At 39.4% G+C, this 24519-nt stretch overlaps 1 protein-coding gene across 6 annotated transcripts; it reads left to right on the plus strand.

The window, feature by feature from the left end:
- The first annotated feature begins 6562 nt into the window (after positions 1-6562).
- On the plus strand, positions 6563-23162 carry ikzf5.S (IKAROS family zinc finger 5 S homeolog). Of its 6 annotated transcripts, none has more exons than XM_018227355.2 (5): positions 6563-6723; positions 14288-14455; positions 16682-16921; positions 18487-19404; positions 22729-23162. In XM_018227355.2, the coding sequence occupies exons 2-5, from the start codon at positions 14323-14325 to the stop codon at positions 22791-22793; spliced, it is 1356 nt and encodes a 451-aa protein (XP_018082844.1). In that variant the 5' UTR covers positions 6563-6723; positions 14288-14322; the 3' UTR covers positions 22794-23162. The 6 variants fall into 6 exon arrangements, with proteins under 6 accessions (XP_018082844.1, XP_041426817.1, XP_018082846.1 ...); XM_041570883.1 differs by having other exon boundaries at positions 18487-19375; XM_018227357.2 differs by having other exon boundaries at positions 16739-16921.
- Positions 23163-24519: the final 1357 nt, after the last annotated feature.

Here is a 24519-nt window from a genome sequence, read left to right on the forward strand (position 1 = left end):
TTATTAATTCTGCACATTCGACTACTTAAAGGAAAACTATACCCCCAAAATAAACACTTAAGCAACAGATAGTTCATATCATATTAAGTGGCATATTAAAGAATCTTACCAAACTGGAATATATATTTAAGTAAATATTGCCCTTTTACATCTCTTGCCTTGAGCCACCATTTAGTGATGGTCTGTGTGCTGCCTCAGAGATCACCTGACCAGAAATACTGCAGCTCTAACTGTAACAGGAAGAAGTGTGGAAGCAAAAGACACAACTCTGTCTGTTAATTGGCTCATGTGACCTAACATACAGTACAGTGAATCCTACGATCCCAGGGGGCGGCCCTTATTTTTTAAAATGGCAATTTTCTATTTATGATTACCCAATGGCACATACTACTAGAAAAGTATATTATTATGAAAATGGTTTATTTACATGAAGCAGGATTTTACATATGAGCTGTTTTATGCAATATCTTTTTATAGAGACCTACATTGTTTGGGGGGTATAGTTTTCCTTTAAGTGTTTAATATTTGAGGTATGGAAAATCTCTATTTTCCTACATACTTAGCTGAAGGATTTTATATCTATGCAACTCGACTATATTGTGATGTTCGCACAGTTGATGTTTGAAAATTGTGATAGTTGTATGACATGACATTTTATCTTTGTGGGCTCATCCACCCACTTCATGCTGGTCGTATGTATGTGAAATGCTTTTTGTACTGAAAAATAAAGAATATATATATAAAAAAAAAAAAGAATATTCATGGCTTTTGTGTATTATATGTTAATATTTAGACCTGAAAATATATTATATTGAAGGGCAGAGTATTATGAGCTCCCCTGGGCCGTGTATGATAGAACTTAAAAGAGGGGTAGAATAATAAATGGATTTCAGACTTGGACATGTAGGGAAGTGCCTTCAAACCACTTCTTCTTCAACAGAGAAGTTCCCTGCGAGACCAGTATCTCCTGTAAATCTAATCTGTAAATGAATCTGTAAATCATTTATGAAGTGCAGTCCAGGGTGCAAAGTAAAAATTGACCACAAACCAGTCATTTTTTTGCACCCTGCCTTGCACTTTGCAGGTCTTTGTTCTCTTCCCCCATGAATACAGTGGTGCCTGACAGTTGTTAGTGCTGTATTCATGAGGGGCAGTTGATGCTTGATAAAGGGCTGCTCCCTCTGTAAGTGCTTGCATCCAATGCATGTAAAACTGGCCCATAAATGTGGAAATAAATACATGAAATACAAAATCCAGGCCATAAAGCTTGGTATCTATAATAACTATACAGGTGCATTGTTGCAGCTGCTAATCACATTCTTAAAAATTGCAGGGACCCTTTCCACTCCCCCCCCCCCCAATTGTGTGAGTTTTCAGCAGGAAATGAAGGTGTAATCTGTTCATTGTCCCCAGCCTCCCCGCACTCTCATTCCTGGTTCCCCCTCAATACTCTGCTCTATTGTGCCAAATCCACTTGATAGGGGAATAATTAGAGGCAACGGGCGCTGTGTTTAAAGAGAGAACCGCTTTGCTGCTGTAACGTGTGATCTGGATAATAGTATTTTCATGAAAAGCAGCAATTACATTTATTAACTGGGACAGGCCTGGCAGTGAGGAAATTAAGTAAAGGGCGAGTTTATAAAGAGAGGCACAATGAGACTCCCTCACTAGACACACATATCCCACCGAGTGCCTTTCATCCCTCTCATCACAAGCTGCACGGCTCCTGCTGAGACATAACTTGAAAATAAATATCTGCAGCTTACTAATAAAGCCATCTTAACCTTTGGGAAAGAATGATCTGGACTTGGGGCGTGTGGAGAAGACATGACAGGGGACTATGGTTAAGGCACAAGGCTCTTGCTCAGTGTATTCTCCGTCCTCTCATTAGATATTGCTTCCTGGTAACGGCCAGGCATTTTTATTGTATTTTTATTACTTTGCAGCATTGCTTTGTGTATTGGCTTATCTCCTGCACATTAGAAAGGCCAGGCTTATCTCAAATATCTTCTATATGGACTAGAGTCCTGCAGCGGGTCGGGGTTTTGCGGTATTTATTTTTTTATAGTTTTTAAAGTATTTAATTTCCTTTTCTGATTCTTTCCAGCTTTCAAAAAGGGGTCACTGACACCAGCAGCAAAAAAAATGCAAGGGTAAGGTCACGCGGGGAGATCCGGGCGACAATCTCTGCTGCTTTCCGACAGTAGAAATCACCAGCGGGATGGGACTCGCTGCGCTTCGTTTCCCGAAGTCGCCGAAGTTTCCTTGTGAGGCAACTTCAGAAAATGAAGCACTCAAAATGCCATCACGCCCGCGACTTCCATTCTAGCTGGTGGGAAGGCAGTTTGGTGAGATTAGCCCCCCCGAAGAAGAGGAGATTTGTCTTCAGACGTTAAATCTCCCCGAATCTGACCACGTGTCTCTGCCCTAATTAATCCCCCCCCCCCAATAACGATTATATCTTAGTTGGTATCAAGTACAAGGTACTGCTTTATTGTAACAGAGAAAAAGGAAATCATTTTTTAAAATGTTAATTGTTTGATGAAAAGAGAATGTATGGGAGATAGCCTTCCTGTAATTCAGAGTTTTAATCCTTTAATTCAGGATTTAGAGGGGTTCTTCTAATTTGTGATCCTGATTAGGCTGTAGATCGTATTCATAGTTTTCTAGAAGTGTCCCTGAAAGACGTGAAGTTCTCTTCTTCTATAAATATCATTGCTGGACTGCATGTACCCTATGTTGCCAACCCTGTTTTAATAGGATATAAAGCTGCAAATGAAAGTATTCTGGGCTTGGGGGGCTGTTGCACTATTCCCCGAACTAACCACAGGGTGGCACTATAGACACAGAATAAAACAACGTCTATTTATTTTAGGGATGCACCGAATCCACTATTTTGGATTCGGCCGAACCCCTGAATCCTTCGTGAAAAATTTGGCCGAATACCGAACCAAATCCAAATCTACATATGCAAATAAGGGGTGGGAAGGGGAAAACATTTTTTACTTCCTTGTTTTGTGTCAAAAAGTCACGCGATTTCCCTCCCAGACCCTAATTGCATATGCCAATTAGGTTTCGGATTTGGTTCGGCCGGGCAGAAGGATTCGGCCTAATCTGAATCCTGCTGAATAAGGGTGAATCCCGAACCGAATCCTGAATTTGGTGCATCCCTAATTTATTTGTGTAACGCCAGAACATTAGGATAACATTGTGGAAGTTGCAGGGCAGCAACATCTGGAGATTACATGTTGTCTACCTATAGTTGTTTAGAATTTCAAAACAGCATTGAAGGTGGATCTAGGGGTACCTGCAACTTCAATCCTACTCCCATACAGTTGCTGGAATGAAGCCGCCGCATCCTACACACTGTACTAACCCAGTTGGTGCGTTCAACTATCCCCTCCAGGAACTTACTGTTTGGGAAAACATGTTTGTTTTTGGGGTTTTTTTTCAAAACACATCAGTAAGTAATGCTGCTCCAGCAGAATTTTGCGCAGAAATCCGTTTTTTAAAAGAGCAAACAGATTTTTTTTATTTAAAGGGGAAGTAAAGTCTAAAATAGAAAAAGGCTAGAAATACTGTATTTTGTATACTAAACACAAACATGAACTTACTGCACCACAAGCCTAATCAAACAAATGATTTATGCTTTCAAAGTAGGCCACAGGGGGTCACCATCTTGAACTTTGTTAAACATCTTTGCAAGACCAAGACTGTGCACATGCTCAGTGTGGTCTGGGCTGCTTAGGGATCGTCATAAATTATCAAAACAGCACAAATCAAATAATATCTGCCAGAAGCCGATACAGCAAGACTGATTAATAATCAGAATTTGCCGACTGCACTGGGTCGTGTGTTGTCATGTAATCTAATGTGGATTTTATAGTTTTTGTATTGTTTAATACAAACTTTCTCCAACTCTGCAGAACCAGTGGCTGCAGCAAAACAATCCTCCAAATAGAATCCCAGTTTATCTGTTTAAATCTGGCTCCATGATCTTTGTCCCTGCAGCTGGAGTTGAAAACAGTAAGGGCAGAGACACACGCTGCTATTTCGGGAGATTAGTCGCCCAGCGACAAATCGATTCTTCTTCGGGTGACTAATCTCCCCAAACTACCTTCCCGCCGGCTAGAATATAAATCGCCATCGGGATGGCACTCGGAAATCTTCGTTGGTCGAAGTTGCCTCATGAGGAAACTACGGGCGGCTTCGGAAAACGAATCGCCACGAGTACCATCCCGCTGGCGATTTTTCATTATACCCGTCGTGAGGCAGGGGAAAGCAGTTCAGGGAGATTGTCGCTCAGAAGAAGAGTCTCTTACTGTTACTTTTTATTATTTATCTTCTTCTTCTTCTTTTCTGGTCTTTCCTTTTAATATGCCAGTGTCTCATTAGGACTTTAGGAACCATATAGCTGCAAATTCCAAACTGGAGAGCTACTGGATTATTTGGATAAAATTGAGTCTATGGGAGATGGCCTTTAATTTAGAGCCTTCTGGATAAAGGGTTTCTGGATAACAAATCCCATTTCTGTAGTTTAAATCAGTAGCACAGGTCTTTAGTTATATTTTCACCTTACTAAAAACAATAAAAAACACAGTTAACAGTTAATGAACGGGGGGCACAGTTGACTGGGGGCTCTTATTTTCACGCTGTATTACTGGGCACTAAATCAATACCAACACTGATTATTCCCTTAGGCTAAGGCCACACTAGGCGATAGCGCGGCGATTTGACTCGCGGCGACTTTTCGCAGAGACTTTTAAGCCGCAATCGCTGGGGAAACTTTTGCGCTGGCGTCTATGGGGAATCGCGTAAAATCGCCAGCGTAAAAACACACGCGGCGATCTTTTTTCTATTGTCGCTCGAAATCGCCTAGCGAGGCGATTTCGAGCGACAATAGAAAAAAGATCGCCGCGTGTGTTTTTACGCTGGCGATTCCCCATAGACGCCAGCGCAAAAGTTTCCACAGCGATTGCGGCTTAAAAGTCGCGGCGAAAAGTCGCGGCGAGTCAAATCGCCGCGCTATCGCCTAGTGTGGCCTTAGCCTTATGTCCCTTTAAGGTTGATGACCATCAGCACTGTTATCTAATAGCCCTAAAAGGTTTTCTTATCTCCAGCTGTCTGCCATTCCCTGATCATTAGCTCTGTAAACCAGAACTCTCCAAACTGTCCATAAACCGAAAATGGAATTAATGGCGACATATTCAGCAGCAGTGCACAGAGATCATCACTGACATGTGCCTAGCGGAGCTTACAATCTAGAGTCCCTAACACATCCACAAATGAAGTCAGTTTGATCAGGATCAAAATAAACTTGCCTGTATGTTTATTTTAAAGGGGTGCTAACTGCTAGAGGGCTGTTTACTAAAAATCCAAATTTTTCCAAATTCCAACCAAACTAGAATCCATGATTTGACCTTATTTATTAATAAAAAAAAAAGCTCAATTTAATCAGTTCGGGTAAAAACTCGATAAAATGGATCGAAAAAAACAAATCGTGTGATTTGTGATTTTTCTGAGTTTTTTCCCAAATTGCTCAATTTTTTCTAGCTTTTTCCTGAAAAGCCTACATTTTCTAAATTTTGCCAGCACCCTAAATCCAGAACCTATGCTAAGCACCCTGTTCTCTGGTCTTGCTTCTGCCTTTAACAGCCGCCTTTCACCTCAGGAGGAGCCCTCGGCTAATCGGATTCTGACTTTTTGCTGCATCGAACAGAATGAGTTTATTCTGGAGGGGATAGATTTTTTGTTACACTCTAACTATTTCCTGTTCAATGGTCAATTTTATTTGCAACAACGGGGAGCCGCGATGGGGGCTTCTTTCGCACCAACCTATGCCAACTTAGTCATGGGTTGGTGGGAGAGAATCTTCATTTTTGGCAACGGCAATCTTGTAAATTATGTCCTTATAAACGTTGAGTATTGATGTCATCAGTTATAAACGGTGAGTTCTGATGTCATTTCTGTCACATGACTCACTGAAACTTGTATATGAGGATATTGTATATCCTGGTGTATTTATATGGTCATGAAACTCCTCGATAACTTATAATATCCTTATAATTTACAAGAGGGGGTACTTTATTCACTATATCATTTCAGTAAAACCTATAACTGCTTTGTAACGCACTGAACTTATATGACTTGGCACTGGCCCATCTTACCTGGGCTCTTCGACACAGAACTCCAGCCATAACAGACACAGTTAAGGAATGACAGGTCCTCGGCCGGAAGTTCCTTTAAAGAGTCATATTGCTACACCCAGTAATCGGCACCTGTAGCTCACACAGCGTCGGCCGCCATATTTGTTATCCCAAATGCTTCATATTGCTACATTCAACAGAAGCGGAAGTGGGTAAACGCTTCAGGTTGCTCTAAACAAAACTAAAAGGTCATGGGAATAAAACATTTCTGTAGTGTTCCACAATGGGACAGGGAAAAGAAGGAGTCGAAAAGCGACTAAACGTGATATAGTTTGTTGTCACGGCAACCGTAGTTCAATGGCGAAACTCAGGTGAAACTACAATCCCCGCCATGCACTTGTGTCAGGCGGATGCGCATCCACACAGGGTGGACGTTCTAGAACGCATGCGTATGGGGATTTTTCAGGGCCCTAGCGGTGGTAGGGCTCGGTGTTCACCGGAGGTATCGGTGAGTGTTTATCCTGCACCCTGCCGGCGGCATGTGGAGGTTCCCCTTTGTGAGGAGCTTCCGGTAACGGTAAGGAGAGACCTGGCGGAGGCGGGGCTACAGGCAGTGTGACGTCATACGTTGTATGCGGGTAACAGGCAGTTCAAAAACAAAAGCAGGGCGCTCAGGTAGAATTAGTCTGGGCCAACACTTCTATGTGTTCTCTAATGGACCTTCAGGGAATATGTGGAGCAAATACAGACAGAGACCCTCCCCTTCTGGTTCTTCTATTCATAATTTATACTCATTACATATTAGAATCTACACATAATTCTCTCTCTCTGGCCTCCAGGGGCGGTGCCTGTAATTTACCCTCCCACTTAGATTGTAAGCTCCACAGTTCAGGGCTCTTATTCCTCCTGTGTCTGTTATTCACATCTGACATTTCTATTCACTCTACATTCCCCCTCTGTGTGCTGTACAAATGGACAGTCCTATATTGAAATATGTCATTCTAAACCACTTCCCTATGTACATTCATGGCATATTATCAAGGGTTTTAAAGTTATTTGTAAATTTAAAGGGGAACTCCGGCTTCCAAACCCCTAATATTCCCATCACAGTTATGGGTTTCTTCAAAAAGTAGGAATAAATGCCATTTTCTATGCTGAAATCCAGCTGTATAACAGTTCTTCTCTTTCTGAATCATTTGAGATCCTGGCAGGGAAGGAGGGACTAAACACTGATGTTACAAATTGTAACAACTTTTCCACAGCTTACAGACAGCATGCAGGAACTACATAACCCACAATGCATTGCACTATGATGTTCCTTTCCTTATGGAAGTCACGTGTGCAGGGAATTGTGGGGTTTGGAGGATGCAGGCTGAGGACAGATGGCTGTTGATACAAAGTAACAGTAGTCAGACAGCTCAGCAAAGTAGTCAGACAGATCAGCGGGGGGCTAGGCTTAGGGAACTGTTCCAAACCATTAAAAATCATGAAAAGTCTGCATATTTTTAATTGATATTTATTGCAAAGTTTCCCGAAATTATGTTTACTTTTCAAAAAGCTTAAGTTATGTTTTTGTGGAGTTTCCCTTTAATTGCCATTGAAAGCTAGTGTTTTATACCCTCTGCGCTGCTTGGTTCCCGTTTGCGGTGCAATTTTATACCAGACAAATGGAAGTACAGGTATTAAAACCAGTAATTACACAGTGCTCAGTTGCAAAATCCCTTAAAGGAACGGTAACATCAAAAAATTAAAGTGTTTTAAAGTAATAAAAATATAATGCAGTGTTGCCCTGCACAGGTAAAACTGATGTGTTTACTTCAGAAACGCTACTATAGTTCATATAAACAAGCTGCTGTGTAGCCATGGGGGCAGCCATTCAAGCACAGGATACACAGTAGATAACAGATAAGTACTACTATAATTTATATACATAAGCTGCTGTGTAGCCATGGGGGCAGCCATTCAAGCACAGGATACACAGTAGATAACAGATAAGTACTACTATAGTTATATAAACAAGCTGCTGTGTAGCCATGGAGGCAGCCATTCAAGCACAGGAGACACAGTAGATAACAGATAAGTACTACTATAGTTTATATAAACAAGCTGCTGTGCGGCCATGGGGGCAGTCATTCAAGCACAGGATACACAGTAGATAACAGATAAGTACTACTATAGTTTATATAAACAAGCTGCTGTGTAGCCATGAGGGCAGCCATTCAAGCACAGGATACACAGTAGATAACAGATAAGTACTACTATAGTTTATATAAACAAGCTGCTGTGTAGCCATGAGGGCAGCCATTCAAGCACAGGATACACAGTAGATAACATAAGTACTACTATAGTTTATATAAACAAGCTGCTGTGTAGCAATGGGGGCAGCCATTCATGCACAGGATACTCAGTAGATAACAGATAAGTACTACTATAGTTTATATAAACAAGCTGCTGTGTAGACATGGGGACAGCCATTCAAGCAGAGGATACACAGTAGATAACAGATAAGTACTACTATAGTTTATATAAACAAGCTGCTGTGTAGCCATGAGGGCAGCCATTCAAGCACAGGATACACAGTAGATAACAGATAAGTACTACTATAGTTTATATAAACAAGCTGATGTGTAGCCATGGGGGCAGCCATTCAAGCACAGGATACACAGTAGATAACAGATAAGTACTACTATAGTTTATATAAACAAGCTGCCGCGTAGCAATGGCAGAAATTGAAAAAAGACTATATGGCACAGGTTAAATAATGGATAACAGATAACACATGCCTTCTTGCAGCACTTGGTATGTCTAGATCAAAAGGTGCCAGTAAAGTAAGCATGTTCGTGTCTCTATATCTATATTTAGTTACTTATTTCTCATCATGCATTTATAGATGGCACTTGATGGATATTGAGCTTTTATTCTTTCTGAATAACTTTGTTTATAAGAGAAGGTTAATGCCATTTAACACCTCTTTTAATTATAAAGTATGGGATAGACTGTACATATAGTTGACACCAGACATGTCGCCCTTTGCCCTTTATTTATGGCATTTGCAAGTCTTCACTTCAGCAGCTCATTTTATTTTCCATAGAACCAAGCCCCCTCTCCTATGGTATGAATTAATAGATAGTGATAGTGAAGTCTTCATTTTATTAGTCGATTATGCCGTAGTCAGGGAAAGTTATGTGACGGCTCCTGTATAGAATTGCAAGGCTTGAGATAAGGAATTTAATGTGCAAACCTTCATAGCTTTATTACACTGGTGAAATACATGAAAGCTAAACATCTGTAATATTTTATTTTATATGAAAGCTAAACATCTGTAGTATTTTATTTTAGATGAAAGCTAAACATCTGTAGTATTTTATTTTATATGAAAGCTAAACATCTGTAGTATTTTATTTTAGATGAAAGCTAAACATCTGTAGTATTTTATGTTATATGAAAGCTAAACATCTGTAGTATTTTATTTTATATGAAAGCTAAACATCTGTAGTATTTTATTTTATATGAAAGCTAAACATCTGTAGTATTTTATTTTATATGAAAGCTAAACATCTGTAGTATTTTATTTTATATGAAAGCTAAACATCTGTAGTATTTTATTTTAGATGAAAGCTAAACATCTGTATTTTATTTTAGATGAAAGCTAAACATCTGTAATGCTTTATTTTATATGAAAGCAAAACATCTGTAGTATTTTATTTTAGATGAAAGCTAAACATCTGTAGTATTTTATTTTATATGAAAGCTAAACATCTGTAGTATTTTATTTTAGATGAAAGATAAACATCTGTAATATTTTATTTTATATGAAAGCTAAACATCTGTAGTATTTTATTTTATATGAAAGCTAAACATCTGTAGTATTTTATTTTATATGAAAGCTAAACATCTGTAGTATTTTATTTTATATGAAAGCTAAACATCTGTAGTATTTTATTTTAGATGAAAGCTAAACATCTGTAGTATTTTATTTTAGATGAAAGCTAAACATCTGTAATATTTTATTTTATATGAAAGCTAAACATCTGTAGTATTTTATTTTATATGAAAGCTAAACATCTGTAGTATTTTATTTTATATGAAAGCTAAACATCTGTAGTATTTTATTTTAGATGAAAGCTAAACATCTGTAGTATTTTATTTTATATGAAAGCTAAACATCTGTAGTATTTTATTTTAGATGAAAGCTAAACATCTGTATTTTATTTTAGATGAAAGCTAAACATCTGTAATGCTTTATTTTATATGAAAGCAAAACATCTGTAGTATTTTATTTTAGATGAAAGCTAAACATCTGTAGTATTTTATTTTAGATGAAAGCTAAACATCTGTAGTATTTTATTTTAGATGAAAGCTAAACATCTGTAATATTTCCCTTTAAAGGGGTTGTTCACCTTCTGAAAACTTTTTTTTTAGTTCAGCTGTTTTCTGACGGTGTCCCAGAAATAAAACCTTTTTTTTTTTTCAATTACTTTCCATGTTTTATGGTTTTTCCAAAATTGAAGTTTAAAGGTCAGTGTCCCATTTTGATGTATGCTTTGTATTGTGTTTTTATTTCCTTTGTTTTATTTTTGTATAAAATCAATAGGGATGCATTGATTACAGGATTCAGTTCGAGATTCGGCCTTTTTCAGCAGGATTCGGATTACTCCCAATTCTTGTGTGTGGCCGAACCAAATCCTAATTTAAATATGCAAATTAGGGGCAGGACAGAACTGGTTACTTTTCGTCACAAAACAAGGAAGTGAAAAATGTTTTTTCCACTTTTTCCTTTCCCTCGCCTAATTTACATATGCAATTTCCCACTTATTTGCATATGCAAATTAGGATTCGGTTCAGTATTTGGCCGAATCTTTCGCAAATTATTCAGGGATTCAGCCGAATCTCAAGTATCCAAATTAGGGGCAGAAACGGAAATCATGTGACTTTTCGTCACAAAACAAGGAAGCAAAAAATGTTTTTTCCACTTTTACATATTCAGGGATTCGGCTGAATCCCTAAAAATCAATAAAACATTACCTATTTTAAAAAAAAGTTCAGTCTTCCTGTCTCTGGGGAGTCTGACAGCTCAGTGATCCTGTAGCAGATTCTAAACTGTTACAATTTGCTACAATTAGTTGATCCATTTCTCAGCAGTATCTGTGGAATATTAGCAACTATTGTATCAATTCTAACAGCTGCCTGTAATGAAACTTAGGGATTCTGCTCAGCAGAGACAAAGATAACAAATGTATCAACTAAATGTATCCATTTAGAACAGTTACAGAGTCGGCGACCCCCCCTCTCAGAGCTGTTTTTAAATTAAACTAAAAAGAGAAATTACACAAAAACATAACTTAAGCTTTTTTAAAAGTAAACATAATTTCAAGCAACTTTGCAATATACATAATTTAAAAAATATGCAGACCGATTTTTTTTAATGGTTTCTGACAGTTCCCTAAGCCTAGCCCCCTGCTCTCCTGCTGATCTGTCTGACTACTTTGCTGAGCTGTCTGACTACTGTTACTTCGTATCAACAGCCATCTGTCCTCAGTCTGCATCCTCCAAACCCCACAATTCCCTGCAGACGTGACTTCAATAAGGAACAGAACATCACAGTGCAATGCATTGTGGGTTATGTAGTTCCTGCATGCTGTCTGTAAGCTGTGGAGAAGTTGTTACAATTTGTAACATCAGTGTTTAGTCCCTCCTTCCCTGCCAGGATCTCAAATGATGCAGAAAGAGAAGAACTGTTATACAGCTGGATTTCAGCATAGAACATGGCATTTATTCCTACTTTTTGAAGAAACAGGTAACTGTGATGAATATATTAGGGGTTTCTGTGGGCCTCTTCATTAAATTTTGGTTTGGAAGAGTTTCCCTTTATTATTAGAAAAACTGTCACAAATAGAAAATAGAAAGTCATTGGAAAAGGCTTTAGTTTTGGTCTGAAACCAACTGAACTTAAAAAAAAAAGTGTTAGAAGGTGAACAACCCCTTTAATTAAAAGTGTTGTGTATTTTTATTATTAATTTCTGTTTTATTATGGATATATTTTTTAAGCACATTTTGCTATTACTTTCCATAGCTATTCAAGAGCAACTGTCAGTTGTAGTGGAGAGTGTGTGATCTGCAGATATTGGGGGAGATATAAGAGGGCACATTACAGGGGCAGGAAGATACTGTCCTCTGTATGCAGCTTATAAATCGACATTGCTTTAAAAACACTTTAGTGCTGGCATGGGCTGCTAAATAAAGGTGTTTATTGGATTCAACTAGAAATATTTTTGTCAAGGAGAAAGGTACAACTCACTTTTTGTGGTTTTGCCTAAGGGACACTAAACCCTTCTACGCTGCACTGCTCAACCACACTTTACTGCAGTTGTTGCTGGACTACAAATCCCAGCATACTTTAACATATTATCAAGGTCAAGGCATACTGGGAGCTGTAGTCCAGCAACATCATGGTGGTATTCTTAAAGCAATATTGCTAATTGCCAACTCTCCCGAGCCGGCACCAGTATTAAAATGCAAATTTATCCTCCAACGACAATCGCAACTTACCTGTGTAAATCTGGATCCATGTTCTATGAAGTTGGAAACATTAAATACAGCACGGAACAATCATCATCATATTACTGTTAATTCCGTTTTCCTTTAAAGGGGTTGTTCACCTTCAAACACTATTTTTCAGTTCAGTTCGTTTCAGATTGTTCACCAGAAATAAAGACTTTTTCCAATTACTTTATATTTTCTGTTTGTGACCGTTTTTATAATATTGAAGTATTGAAGTGTACAGTTTAATTTTTCACCTTCTAAAGCAGCTCAGGGAGGGGGGGTCGCCGACCCTGTAAACTGTTCTTAATTGATACATTTAGTTGATACATTTGTTATCTTTGTCCCTGCAGAGCAGAATCCTTGAGTTTCATTACAGGCAGCTGTTAGAATGGATACAATAGTTGCTAATATTCCACAGATACTGCTGAGAAATGGATCAACTAATTGTATCAATTAAATGTAGCAAATTGTAACAGTTCAGATGCTCCTGGATCACTTTAAACCTTAAAGGGATACTGTCACAAGTCACATGACTTGGGGCAGCTGGGAAATTGAAAATATGTCTAGCCCCATGTCAGATTTCAAAACTGAATATAAAAAAATCTGTTGGCTCTTTTGAGAAATGGATTTCAGTGCACTATTAACTGGTTCATTTTGAAGAAAAACAAATTTTCCCATGACAGTATCCCTTTAAACTTACATTTTGGGAAAACGGTAATAAATAAAAGATGGAAAGCAATTGAAAAAAAAGTCTTTGTTTATGGTGAACAATCTGAAATCAACTCAACTGAGAAACATGTTTGGAAGGTGAGCAACCCCTTTAAAGGAAAACTATACTCCCCCAAACAATGTAGGTCTCTAGAAAAAGATATTGCATAAAACTCATGTGTAAAACCCTGATTCATGTAAATAAACCATTTTCATAATAATATACTTTTCTAGTAGTATGTGCCATTGGGTAATCATAAATAGAAAATTGCCATTTTAAAAAATAAGGGCCGCCCCCTGGGATCGTACGATTCACGGTGCACACAAACATACCAACAAACCATACATGTTAGGTCACATGAGCCAATTAACAGACAGAATTCTGCCTTTTGCTTCCTCACTTCTTCCTGTTACAGTTAGAGTTGCAGTATTTCTGGTCAGGTGATCTCTGAGGCAGCACACAGACCATCACTAAATGGGGGTTCAAGGCAAGAGATGTAAAAGGGCAAGATTTACTTAAATATATATTCCAGTTCGGTAAGATTCTTTAATATGCCACTTAATATGATATAAACTATCTGTTGCTTAAGTGTTCATTTTGGAGGTATAGTTTTCCCGTAATCACTTAGGAGTAGGCTTGGGCTAATTTGACCGGTTTCGTTTCGGCAAAAATTTGCCACCGATGGAATGTCGCCGACCCCCATAGACGTGAAAAAAATGTTTTGTTTTTTTTTGACGCGTGACACCATACAAGTCTATGGGCGTAATTTCCGCGGCGAAACAAGGTGAAAAAATTCGGACATCCCTACCGAGGAGTCATGATTATGGCCCTCTGATAGAAACATTGTTAAACAAAGTTGGCGTATAACTTGCCTTTTATCTCTGTTTAGGAAGGGGGAGCTGCAGGCAGACTTCAGCACTGAATATGGGTGAAAAGAAGCCAGAAACGCTGGATTTTGTAAAAGACTTCCAGGAATATCTCACTCAGCAGACACATCACGTCAACATGATCTCTGGCTCTGTGAGCAGTGACAAAGAAGCTGAAGCTTTACAAGGAGGTAAGCAGCTCGTGTGTCGTGGACAACCCAAAGTTAAAGGGTTCCTTCACCTTTAAATTAACTTTTAATACGATGTAGACAAATTATGACACAATTTTCAATTCTTCGTCTTTGTTTGTTTTGGTTTTTCAGTTATTTAGCTTTTATTCAGCAGCTCATCACTTGGTGTAGTAGCAGCTATCTGGTTGCTAGGGTCTTATTTAGCCTAGCAACCAGGCAGTAGTTTGAACGAGAGATGAGAGTATGAGTAGTAGAGGGCTTTCAAAGAAGGTTAAGTAAAAAAAATAAAGTAATAACAATAGAATTATAGCCTCACAGACCAATAGATTTTGCCTGCTGGTGTCGGTGACCCCCATTTAAAAGCTGAAAAAAGGCAGGAGAGAAAGGTAAATCATTCAAAGAAAAATAATAATGACAGTTGCAAAGTTGCGAGGAATAGGGAATTCTATAACATACTAAAAGTTACCTTAAAGGTGAATCAACCCTTCAAAGATTGCTACCGGTAGCACTAGCACAATTGCCTACTGCAGCTTATTATTAATATCCTTTCATTATTATTATTATCATCTGCCTATTAATTATTACACTGGTGCAAACCTGTGTTGTTGCTTTAGTCTTGTACCTGAAATTGTCTTATACTTTGCTGTCTATATAAGGTTCTGCCAGCCTCTTCCTTTCTATAACTGGTCCCATAGGAGCATTGATCTTAGCTCAGGTCTTATTCCCATATGATCCTAGACACTGACTTGAGACAAAGGGTGACTTTCTTGCTATACTTCAAAGGAACAGTTCAGTGTAAAAATAACAACGGAGTTAATAGATAGGCTGTGCAAAATAAAAAATATTTCTAATATAGTTAGTTAGTCAAAAATGAAATGTATTAAGGCTGGAGTGACTGGATGTGTAACATAATAGCCAGAACACTACTTTTCAGCTCTCTTGCTTTCCACTGATTGGTTACCAGGCAGTAACCAATCAGAGACTTGAGGGGGCACATGTGACATAACTGTTGCTTTTGAATCTGAGCTGAATGCTGAGGATCAATTACAAACTCACGGAACAGTTATGTCCCATGTGACCCCCCTTATAGTCACTGACTAACTCAGAGTTAGAGAGCTGAAAAGCAGGAAGTAGTGTTCTGGCTATTATGTTACACATCCAGTCACTCCAGCCTTTATACATTACATTTTTGGCTAACTAACTATATTAGAAACATTTTTATTTTGCACAGCCTATCTATTTACCCAGTTTTTATTTTTACACTGAACCGTTCCTTTAAAGCAGAGAGTATAAACTATTACAACCTCTCCTGTTATAAAGATATTGATCACAGATTGTACGACAATATTTGAGGGCTGAAAAATTGCTGTGCAATCCACGTGGGCTGTTCAGGGGTGCTATGGAACACGCTGGCCTCCATTTGTACAACGTCAGTCTATTGTGTTCTGATTGGTTGGCCTGTATGAGTAACATGATTCCAATGCCAGAACAGGGATTAAAGGAGAATTCAACCCGTAATAAAAAAAACCCTCGCCCCCTACCCTGGGTAGACCCCCTCCCTCCTCCCCTCAACCTACCTGCCCCCCCCCCAAGGCAAATGCCCCTAATTTTTTTACTCACCCCTGCATGCAGATTCTGGCCTCTGAGTTCACGGCAGCCATCTTCTTAATTCAGTCTTTTTCTGAAATTTTGGTGCATGCGCAGTTGGAGTAAATTTCTGGTCCTGAACCACTGCGCAATTCGCCGAAAGTCACGAAAATGTTTCAGAAAATTTTCGTGACTTAACTGCGCATGTGCTGAAAATGCCGTCAATACACGAAGATTACTAGAGAAGAAGAAGATGGCTGCCGTGAACTCCGAGGCCAGAATCTGCACGGAGGGGTGAGTAAAAAATTAGGGGCAGGTAGGCTGGGGGGGAGGAGGGAGGGGGGTCTACCCAGGGTAGTGGGGGAGGGTTTTTTTAAACTACGGGTTGAATTCTCATTTAAGGGGAGGAAATTGTTGGCTAAAAGAGAACATAGTAGTAAAACTAAACAAACTTTTTAATAAAATTGCAATGTGGGTTTGTTTTTGGGTTTTTTTTTGTGTGGGAAAACTTCACAAACACAAGGTTTGTAGAACAGACACTCTATGGATCAGATACCTCTGTGTTAACTTTTTAACAATTGTGCACTATTTAACACTTCTAGCAAACTGCTATTCACTCACTCACTTTCTGCAAATCAGGGACTCAGAACCATGATGCACTCTCCGCTAATTCTCCGTGCCTTGCTCTACCGGCAGCTGGGACAGACAGCGATCATAATGGGCTGGACCATCCCTCCGTGGAGGTGTCTCTGGATGAAAGCGCTGGGATGCTGGTGGACGGCTTCGAGCGGACCTTTGACGGCAAACTAAAATGTCGCTATTGTAACTACGCCAGCAAAGGCACAGCCCGTCTGATCGAGCATATCCGTATACACACAGGTACGATCCCATTCTGGTACTTATGTTCCATAATGCTGAAGCTATGCATTCTGGGACTCTGCTTTCCATAGAATTATTAACATTATTAACATATATTTATATAGCATTCATGGATTGGGACTTCACGTCCCAGAATCCATCACTTTAACATGGAGCAAGGTGTAGATGGGGTTGAATGACCTGCCAGAGTAAGGGAAGAGTATACATATATATCTAAATATACTAGGGATGCACAAATACACTACCCCTGAATCCTTCACGAAAGATTCGGCCGAATACCGAACCCAAACTGAATACTAATTTGCATATGCAAATTAGGGATGGGAAGGGGAAAACATTTTTTACTTCCTTGTTTTGTGACAAAGACACACGATTTCCCTCCCCTAATTTGCATATGCAAATTTGGATTCTGTTCGGCCAGGCAGAAGGATTCGGCCGAATCCTACTGAAAAAGGCCTAATCCTGGTAGAATCCCGAACCGAATCCTGGATTTGGTGCATCCCTAAAATATACAGCAATAGCATCCATACTTGACCTTAGCAGCAGCAACCAGTATGGTTCCTTATACTTAGAAGGTATTTGATGTACCTAAAATCATGCTTAGATGTGACATAAATCTTATAAATAAACAGTATATTTGGGTTTCAGCCTCAACAACACATTTGTAACATATTTGGTTCCAGTGATACACTTTAGGCTTTCAGTTTTTGCACTAAGAAGATACCACACTATAATACTACATGCTGGCCAGAGAATTAAAGGAAAACTATACCCCTCAAACAATGTAGGTCTCAACAAAAAGATATTGCATAAAACAGCTCATGTGCAAACCCCTACTTCATGTAAATAACCCAGTTTCATAATAATATACTTTTTTATTAGTATGGGCCATTGGGTAATCATAAATTGAAAATGACCATTTTAAAAGATAAGTGCCGCCCCCTGGATTTGTATGAATCACTGTGCACACAAACAAACTTTACTTCTTAGGTCACATGAGCCAATTAACAGACAGAGTTGTGTCTTTTGCTTCAACGCTTCTTCCTGTTTCAGTTAGAGCTGCAGTATTTCTGGTCAGGTGATCTCTGAGGCAGCACACAGACCATCATGAAATGGTGGCTCAAGGCAAGAGATGTAAAATGGCAATATTTACTTAAATATATATTCCAGTTTGATAAGATTCTTTAATATGCCACTTACCACCAACAGATGGCGCTGTGTGATATTGCAGTCACTGTTATTCTTTCATGTAATCAACAGAGGGTGCTGTGTGATATTTCAGTCTCTCCCCAAGCGAACTGTTGGTATAGGAATGATTAAAAGTGACTGCAATCTCAAGTGACTCGAGTATAAGCCGAGGTAGACTTTTTCAGCACATTTTGGATGCTGAAAAACTCGGCTTATACTCAAGTATATACAGTAATATGATTTAAACGATCTACTGCTTGAGTGTTCATTTTGTGGGTATAGTTTTCATTTAATGTCTTTAGCTGCATAAATATGGCCGATGGGCTAAATGGCTGCATCATGAACTTGACTCATTGAACTTGATACTTATTTTGCAGGTGAGAAGCCACACCGTTGCCACTTATGCCCATTTGCATCTGCCTACGAGCGCCACCTAGAGGCTCACATGCGCTCTCACACCGGGGAGAAGCCGTACAAGTGTGAGCTGTGTTCCTTCCGCTGCAGCGACCGTAGCAACCTCTCTCATCACCGCCGGCGCAAACACAAGATGCTGCCGATCAAAGGCACTCGGCCAACCCTTGGCAATAAGAAAATGTGGGGGGTCCTTCAGAAGAAAGTCAGCAGCTTGGGGTACACCCGCCGGACCCTCATTAATCTCAGTCCTCCTTCCATGGTGGTGCACAAAGCGGACTATCTGAACGACTTCGCACACGAGATTCCCAGCATTCAGAGCGAGGCTTATGAACACTTGGCTAAGGCCTCACATTCAGGGGGGCTCTCAAGGGAAGATCTTATGGTGGACAACCCCTTAAACCAGCTGTCCACTTTGGCAGGGCAACTCTCTAGCCTTCCACCGGACACTCAGAATCCTGCTTCCCCAGACACCGGGCCCTGTCCTGATGAAAAACCCTTTATGATTCATCAGCCTCCTCCTCCAGCCTGTAGCTCTGCTGTGTCTACCAGTGTAGCTCAGAGCTCCTCCCCTGCCAGCCCTGAAGGGCGTCCGACCCACAATCACAGGAACTGTAGCCCTATGGCGGGGCCAAGCAGTGAGCGTAGTGGGCGCACCAGCACCCCTAGTATTAGCAACAGCCAACCCAGCACCCCTGCACCCGCCCTTCCAGTCCAGGACCCTCAGCTCCTGCACCACTGCCAGCACTGTGACATGTACTTTGCAGACAACATATTGTACACAATCCACATGGGCTGCCACGGCTTTGAAAATCCTTTCCAGTGCAACATTTGTGGTTGCAAGTGCAAAAACAAGTATGACTTTGCCTGCCATTTTGCTCGAGGTCAGCATACCCAGCACTGACTCTAGAGACCCTTCACTCACTCTTTTTTTTACTTTACACCTTAACAGACAATGCGTGTATACGTCTGCATTCATATGAGGACTGTTTAGAGCCTGTAAATAATAGATTTGTGCGTGCCTCATTTGATCACATGACCTGCATTTCTCAAGTAATAACAAGTGTGTGAGAGAGATTGCTAATTAACCAACAGTATTTGTGTGTCTGGAAAGGGTGGGTAGGGGTGTTAAAGGGACACTAAACTAAAAAAAAAAAAAGGCTTCGCTTTAAAGGGATACTGTCATGGGAAATTGTTTGTTTTTTTTCAAAACATTAATAGTGCTGCTTCAGCAAAATTCAGCACTGAAATCCGTTGCTCAAAAGAGCAAACAGTTTTTTTTAGAATTTTGAGATCTGGCATATATAGATATATTGTCAGTTTCCCAGCTGACCCCAGTCATGTTACTTGTGCTCTGATAAACTTCAGTCACTCTTTACTGCTGTACTGCAAGTTGGAGTGATATTGCCCCCTCCCTTTCTCCCCCAGGAGCCTAACAACAGAACAATAGGAAGGTAACCAGATAGCAGCTCCCTAACGCAAGATAACAGCTGCCTGGTAGATCTAAGAACAGCACAAAATCCAGGTCCCATTGAGACACATTTAGTTACATCGAGTAGGAAAAACAACAGCCTGCCAGAAAGCAATTCCATCCTAAAGTGCTGGCTCTTTCTGAAAGCACATGACCAGGCAAAATGACCTGAGATGACTGTGAGAACAAAAAAAATTATACACTTGCTGGTTCAGGAATGAAATGTTACATAGTAGAGTGAATTATTTGCAGTGTAAACAGTGTCATTTAGAAACAAAATCTACATCATAAAAATCATGACAGAATCCCTTTAAGTAGGGCACCGCAAAGCATCATTTTGTCTTCTCCTTTCTGCAGACTATGAGCCAATGTAGAGCACCGTGTCTGTCTCACCTTACCTGACTCTGTCCTTTTTGGCTGATCACACCTTCAGTTGCTTCATTGTGATAGGATTTTCACACTTGGCTAAGAATAATGACATTTGGGATGAGTTGAAGATTATGGGAATATACAGGAACAGTGTCTCTTTATGGCAGTGCTGCACAAACTCTGGGGTTGAGATTGAAACAGTGGCCGGGGGTGAGATAGTGGATGAAAGCCTATTTGCTGCCTTAGATACACCTGAAAGCCAAGCTAGAAGGTCAATTAGGAGAATATTTTGTCTGAAAACTACTATGGGATCCGTTATCCAGAAAGCTCCGAATTACGGGAAGGCCATCTCCCATAGACTCCATTTTATCCAAATTTTTAAGAATGATTTCCTTTTTCTCTGTAATAATAAAACAATACCTTTCATTTCATCCCAACAAAGATATAATTAATCCTTATTGGAAGCAAAACCAGCCTATTGGGTTTATTTCATGTTTACATGATTTTCTAGTAGACTTAAGGTATGAAGATCCAAATTACGGAAAGATCCATTATCTGGAAAACCCCAGGTCCCGAGCATTCTGGATAACAGGTCCCATACCTGTACAGAAATGTTCTCTATATTTATTAGCTAAGGGGGGTCCTGACCATAGCTCTATACTTGAACTGAAAACGTCATATGAAAGACAAGTTATAGAATATCTAATCCTTAGCAACTTCTTAATTGGCCTTCACTTTTTCTTTTTTTATAGTTTTTGAATTATTTGTCTTCTTCTGCAGACTCTTTCCAGCTTTCATATGGGGGTCACTGACCCCATCTAAAAACAAATGCTCTGTAAGTCTACAAATACTGTTATTTCTACTTTTTATTACTCCTCTTTCTATTCAGGCCTCTCCTATTCATATTCCAGTCTCTTATTCAAATCAGTGTATGGTTGCTAGGGTAATTTGTACCCCAGCAACCAGATTGCTAAAATTGTAAACTGGAGAGCTGCTGAATAAAAAGCTAAATAACTCAAAAAACACAAATAATAAAAATGAAACCCAATTGCAAATTATCGCAGACTATCACTACATCATACTAAAAGTTCATTTAAAGTTGAACAACCGCTTTAAGGCCAATTCCACACTGGGCATTTTGACTCCCTATGTAATTCGGCATCTATTTGCGTTTTACTCCATTTGCGTTTCAGTGCGTCTGTTTAGACACAGCATTCTCTTGAGCTTAGTGTGCGTTCAGCTATCAATAGAGCAGAGGATTGTTTTTGGAATGGGTGAAAAAACGCACGCAACGCGTCAAAAACGTATTTAAACTAAATAAGTGGGTTTTTTTCTCAGCTTGAGTTTAAAAAAAACACAGAAAAAAACGCCAATGTGTAAGAGTCCTTCTAGAAGCTAAGCCATTAAGTCAAATACAAACAATGTTTAGTGTGCCTTTAAAGGGGAACTAAAATGAAAATTTAGTATAAGCTTCAGCATACGGAAATAAGAAACTTTGTAAATACATCCAATTAAAAAGTCTGTTCTTTTTCTGAAATAATCAAGTTTAACTTCACTATTCCTCTCTCAGCATCTGTTTCTCTTCATTCTGTCTTCATGCAGCAGTTGGGTGTCAGATATTCATTAACAGTTAGATCCAATATATCTTATAGGGGGGCTCCTTTTGCCTAGAAGGTGTATTAGAGCTCACTCTATTAAATCACCAGATATCATGTCTCTCTACATGCAGAGTTTGTGCAAAAGGCAGTTATTTTGTTAGTTTTTGTTTGTACTGGAATCAGTTATTTGAATGAGCTCTAATTCATCTGCTAGGAAAGGAAACCTCCCCTATAAGATATATTGGATCTAACTGTCAATGAATTAGGGATGCACCGAATCCACTATTTTGGATTCGGTCGAATCCTTCGTGAAAGATTCGGCCGAATCCAAATTTGCATATGCAAATTAGGGGTGGGAAGGGGAAAGCATTTTTTACTTCCTTGTTTTGTGACAAAAAGTCACATGATTTCCCTCCCTGTCTCTAATATGCATATGCAAATTAGGATTCAGATTTGGTTCGGCCGGGCCGAAGGATTCGGCCGAATCCTGGATTTTGTGCATCCCTACAATGAATATCTGACACCCAACTGGTGCGTGAAGACAGAATGAAGAGAAACAGATGCTGAGAGAGGAAAAGTGAATATAAACTTAAGTCTTTAATTGATATTTACAAAGTTTCTTATTGCAATGATGAGGCTTATATAATCGTTTTCACGATAGTTCCCCTTTAATTGAGGGTATGCATCATTGCTGTCTGGCTTGGGCATATATTTTAAATGAGTGATTATGTGGGTTGGATAAGGCATCTAATGTTTAGCTGTCTTCCCAGGTGCCTGCTGTCAACCCGCGTCACGATGTGCATTTAGGAGGACCGACGATCATGTGCCGAAATAACGATATTGTGTTGGTCTCTTCCGTCTTTGTATTTGTACTGTTGAAGGGAGAGAGTGTTTCTGGATGTGCTCGTGAAGACCCACATAGGTAACCTCATGCCGCGGACTTTATTGTTTGATTTATATCAGATTTTCTGCACCATATTTTGGCCAAGAGCTGACATAACTGTGTATCGTTGGCTGAAGGGCGCGAGAATGAACAATGTGTAACGTTTAAGGTTACAAAACCAAATTACAATATATCTTTCTACTTCTTTCTCCCTACTGGGGGTTTGAAAGAGATTTTATCACTGTGTGTTAATGGTTTCTCCAAAGATTCTAACGCTCCATAAACCCTCACGGAGTCTAATAAATCTGTATTGTCTGTTCACATACTTTGTGTTCATGATCAGTGCCGTCGCTCAAATCTACACCACTTCTTATTCATTAATAGGGGCAGGTATGTTCTACCTTTAACCAAGCAACGACATTATGGGGCAGGGTAATCAAAGGTCGAGGTGAATTTCGAGCTATTTATTGTGTACTACGACTAGGGAATAGTCCAAATTCCATTTGAATTTAAAAAAAATTTCGAATATCGAAATTTATCATTTACGGTCTCTTTAAAAATTCAACCGTTAGCCTATGGGGGACCTGCTAGAACCTATTTGGAGTCAATTGGTGGAAAAACTTCGAATCGAATTCGATCGAATGCGCTATTCTTACTTCGATTCAAATTCGGCCGAATACGAACCTAATTCGATCAAAAACGGACCTATTCGACCAAAAAAAATTTCGGTTGGTCTTTTCGAATTTCAAAGTTTTTTTCAATTTGAAAATCGACCCTTGATAAATATGCCCCCATGTGTCGACTTTAAAGGGGTGGTTCACCTTTAAGTTGACTTTTAGTATGTTGCAGAACGGCCAATTCTAAGCAACTTTACAATTGGTTTTCGTTATTTATTTTTTATAGTTTTTAAAGGGGTGGTTCACCTTTAAGGTAACTTTTATTATGTTATAGAACAACCAATTCTAAGCAACTTTTCAATAAGGTTTCATTATTTATTTGTTATATTTTTATAGTTGTTTTATTTATTTCTAATTCTTTGCAGCTTTCAAATGGACGTCGCGGACTCCCTTCTAAAAAAACAAATGTTCTGTATTAGTTATGTGTGGGCCGACCCGATACCCGCGGGACCCGGGTCGGGCAGGTTCTGGTCAACCTTGCACTGCTCCTCACCACCTTCAAATGCCGACTTCCGGGTTCCGGTTTTATATTCTCGCGTCTGCTTGCCCCGCCCCTTTTGTGATGTCATTGTGACATGATTGGTGGGCCGACGCTGGTCTATAAAAGGACCCCGGAAGCGGGCAGGGCGGGTTAGGGTCGGGTGCGGGTCAGGAAAACCCTGACCCGCACATCACTACTCTGTAAGAATACAAATGTTTTGTTATTGTCACTTTTTATTACTGATCCTTCTATTCAGACCCTCCTCTATTCATATTCCAGTCTCTTATTCAAATCAGTGCATGGTTGCTAGGGTAATTTGGACCCTAGTTACCAGATTGCTTAAAATGCAAATGGAAGAGCTGCTGAATAAAAAGCTAAATAACTCATAAACCTTCAATAATAAAAAATTAAAACAATTTGCAAATTATCTCAGAATATTCATAACATACTAAAAGTTATGTGAAAGGTGAACAACCCCTATAATTGCTTTTCCTTCCTCTTCTTCCAGCCATTAAAGGGG

The sequence above is a fragment of the Xenopus laevis genome, chromosome 7S (assembly GCF_017654675.1).
Source record: "Xenopus laevis strain J_2021 chromosome 7S, Xenopus_laevis_v10.1, whole genome shotgun sequence".
Classification (NCBI taxonomy): Eukaryota; Metazoa; Chordata; class Amphibia; order Anura; family Pipidae; genus Xenopus; species Xenopus laevis.

Bases quoted from the DNA above. Each gene is read 5' to 3' on its own strand.
- ikzf5.S (XM_018227355.2), top strand. From the start codon at position 14,323: ATGGGTGAAAAGAAGCCAGAAACGCTGGATTTTGTAAAAGACTTCCAG. The intron at 14,456-16,681 runs GTAAGCAGCTCG...TCTGCAAATCAG, and splicing joins AGCTGAAGCTTTACAAGGAG to GGACTCAGAACCATGATGCA. The intron at 16,922-18,486 runs GTACGATCCCAT...CTTATTTTGCAG, and splicing joins GCATATCCGTATACACACAG to GTGAGAAGCCACACCGTTGC.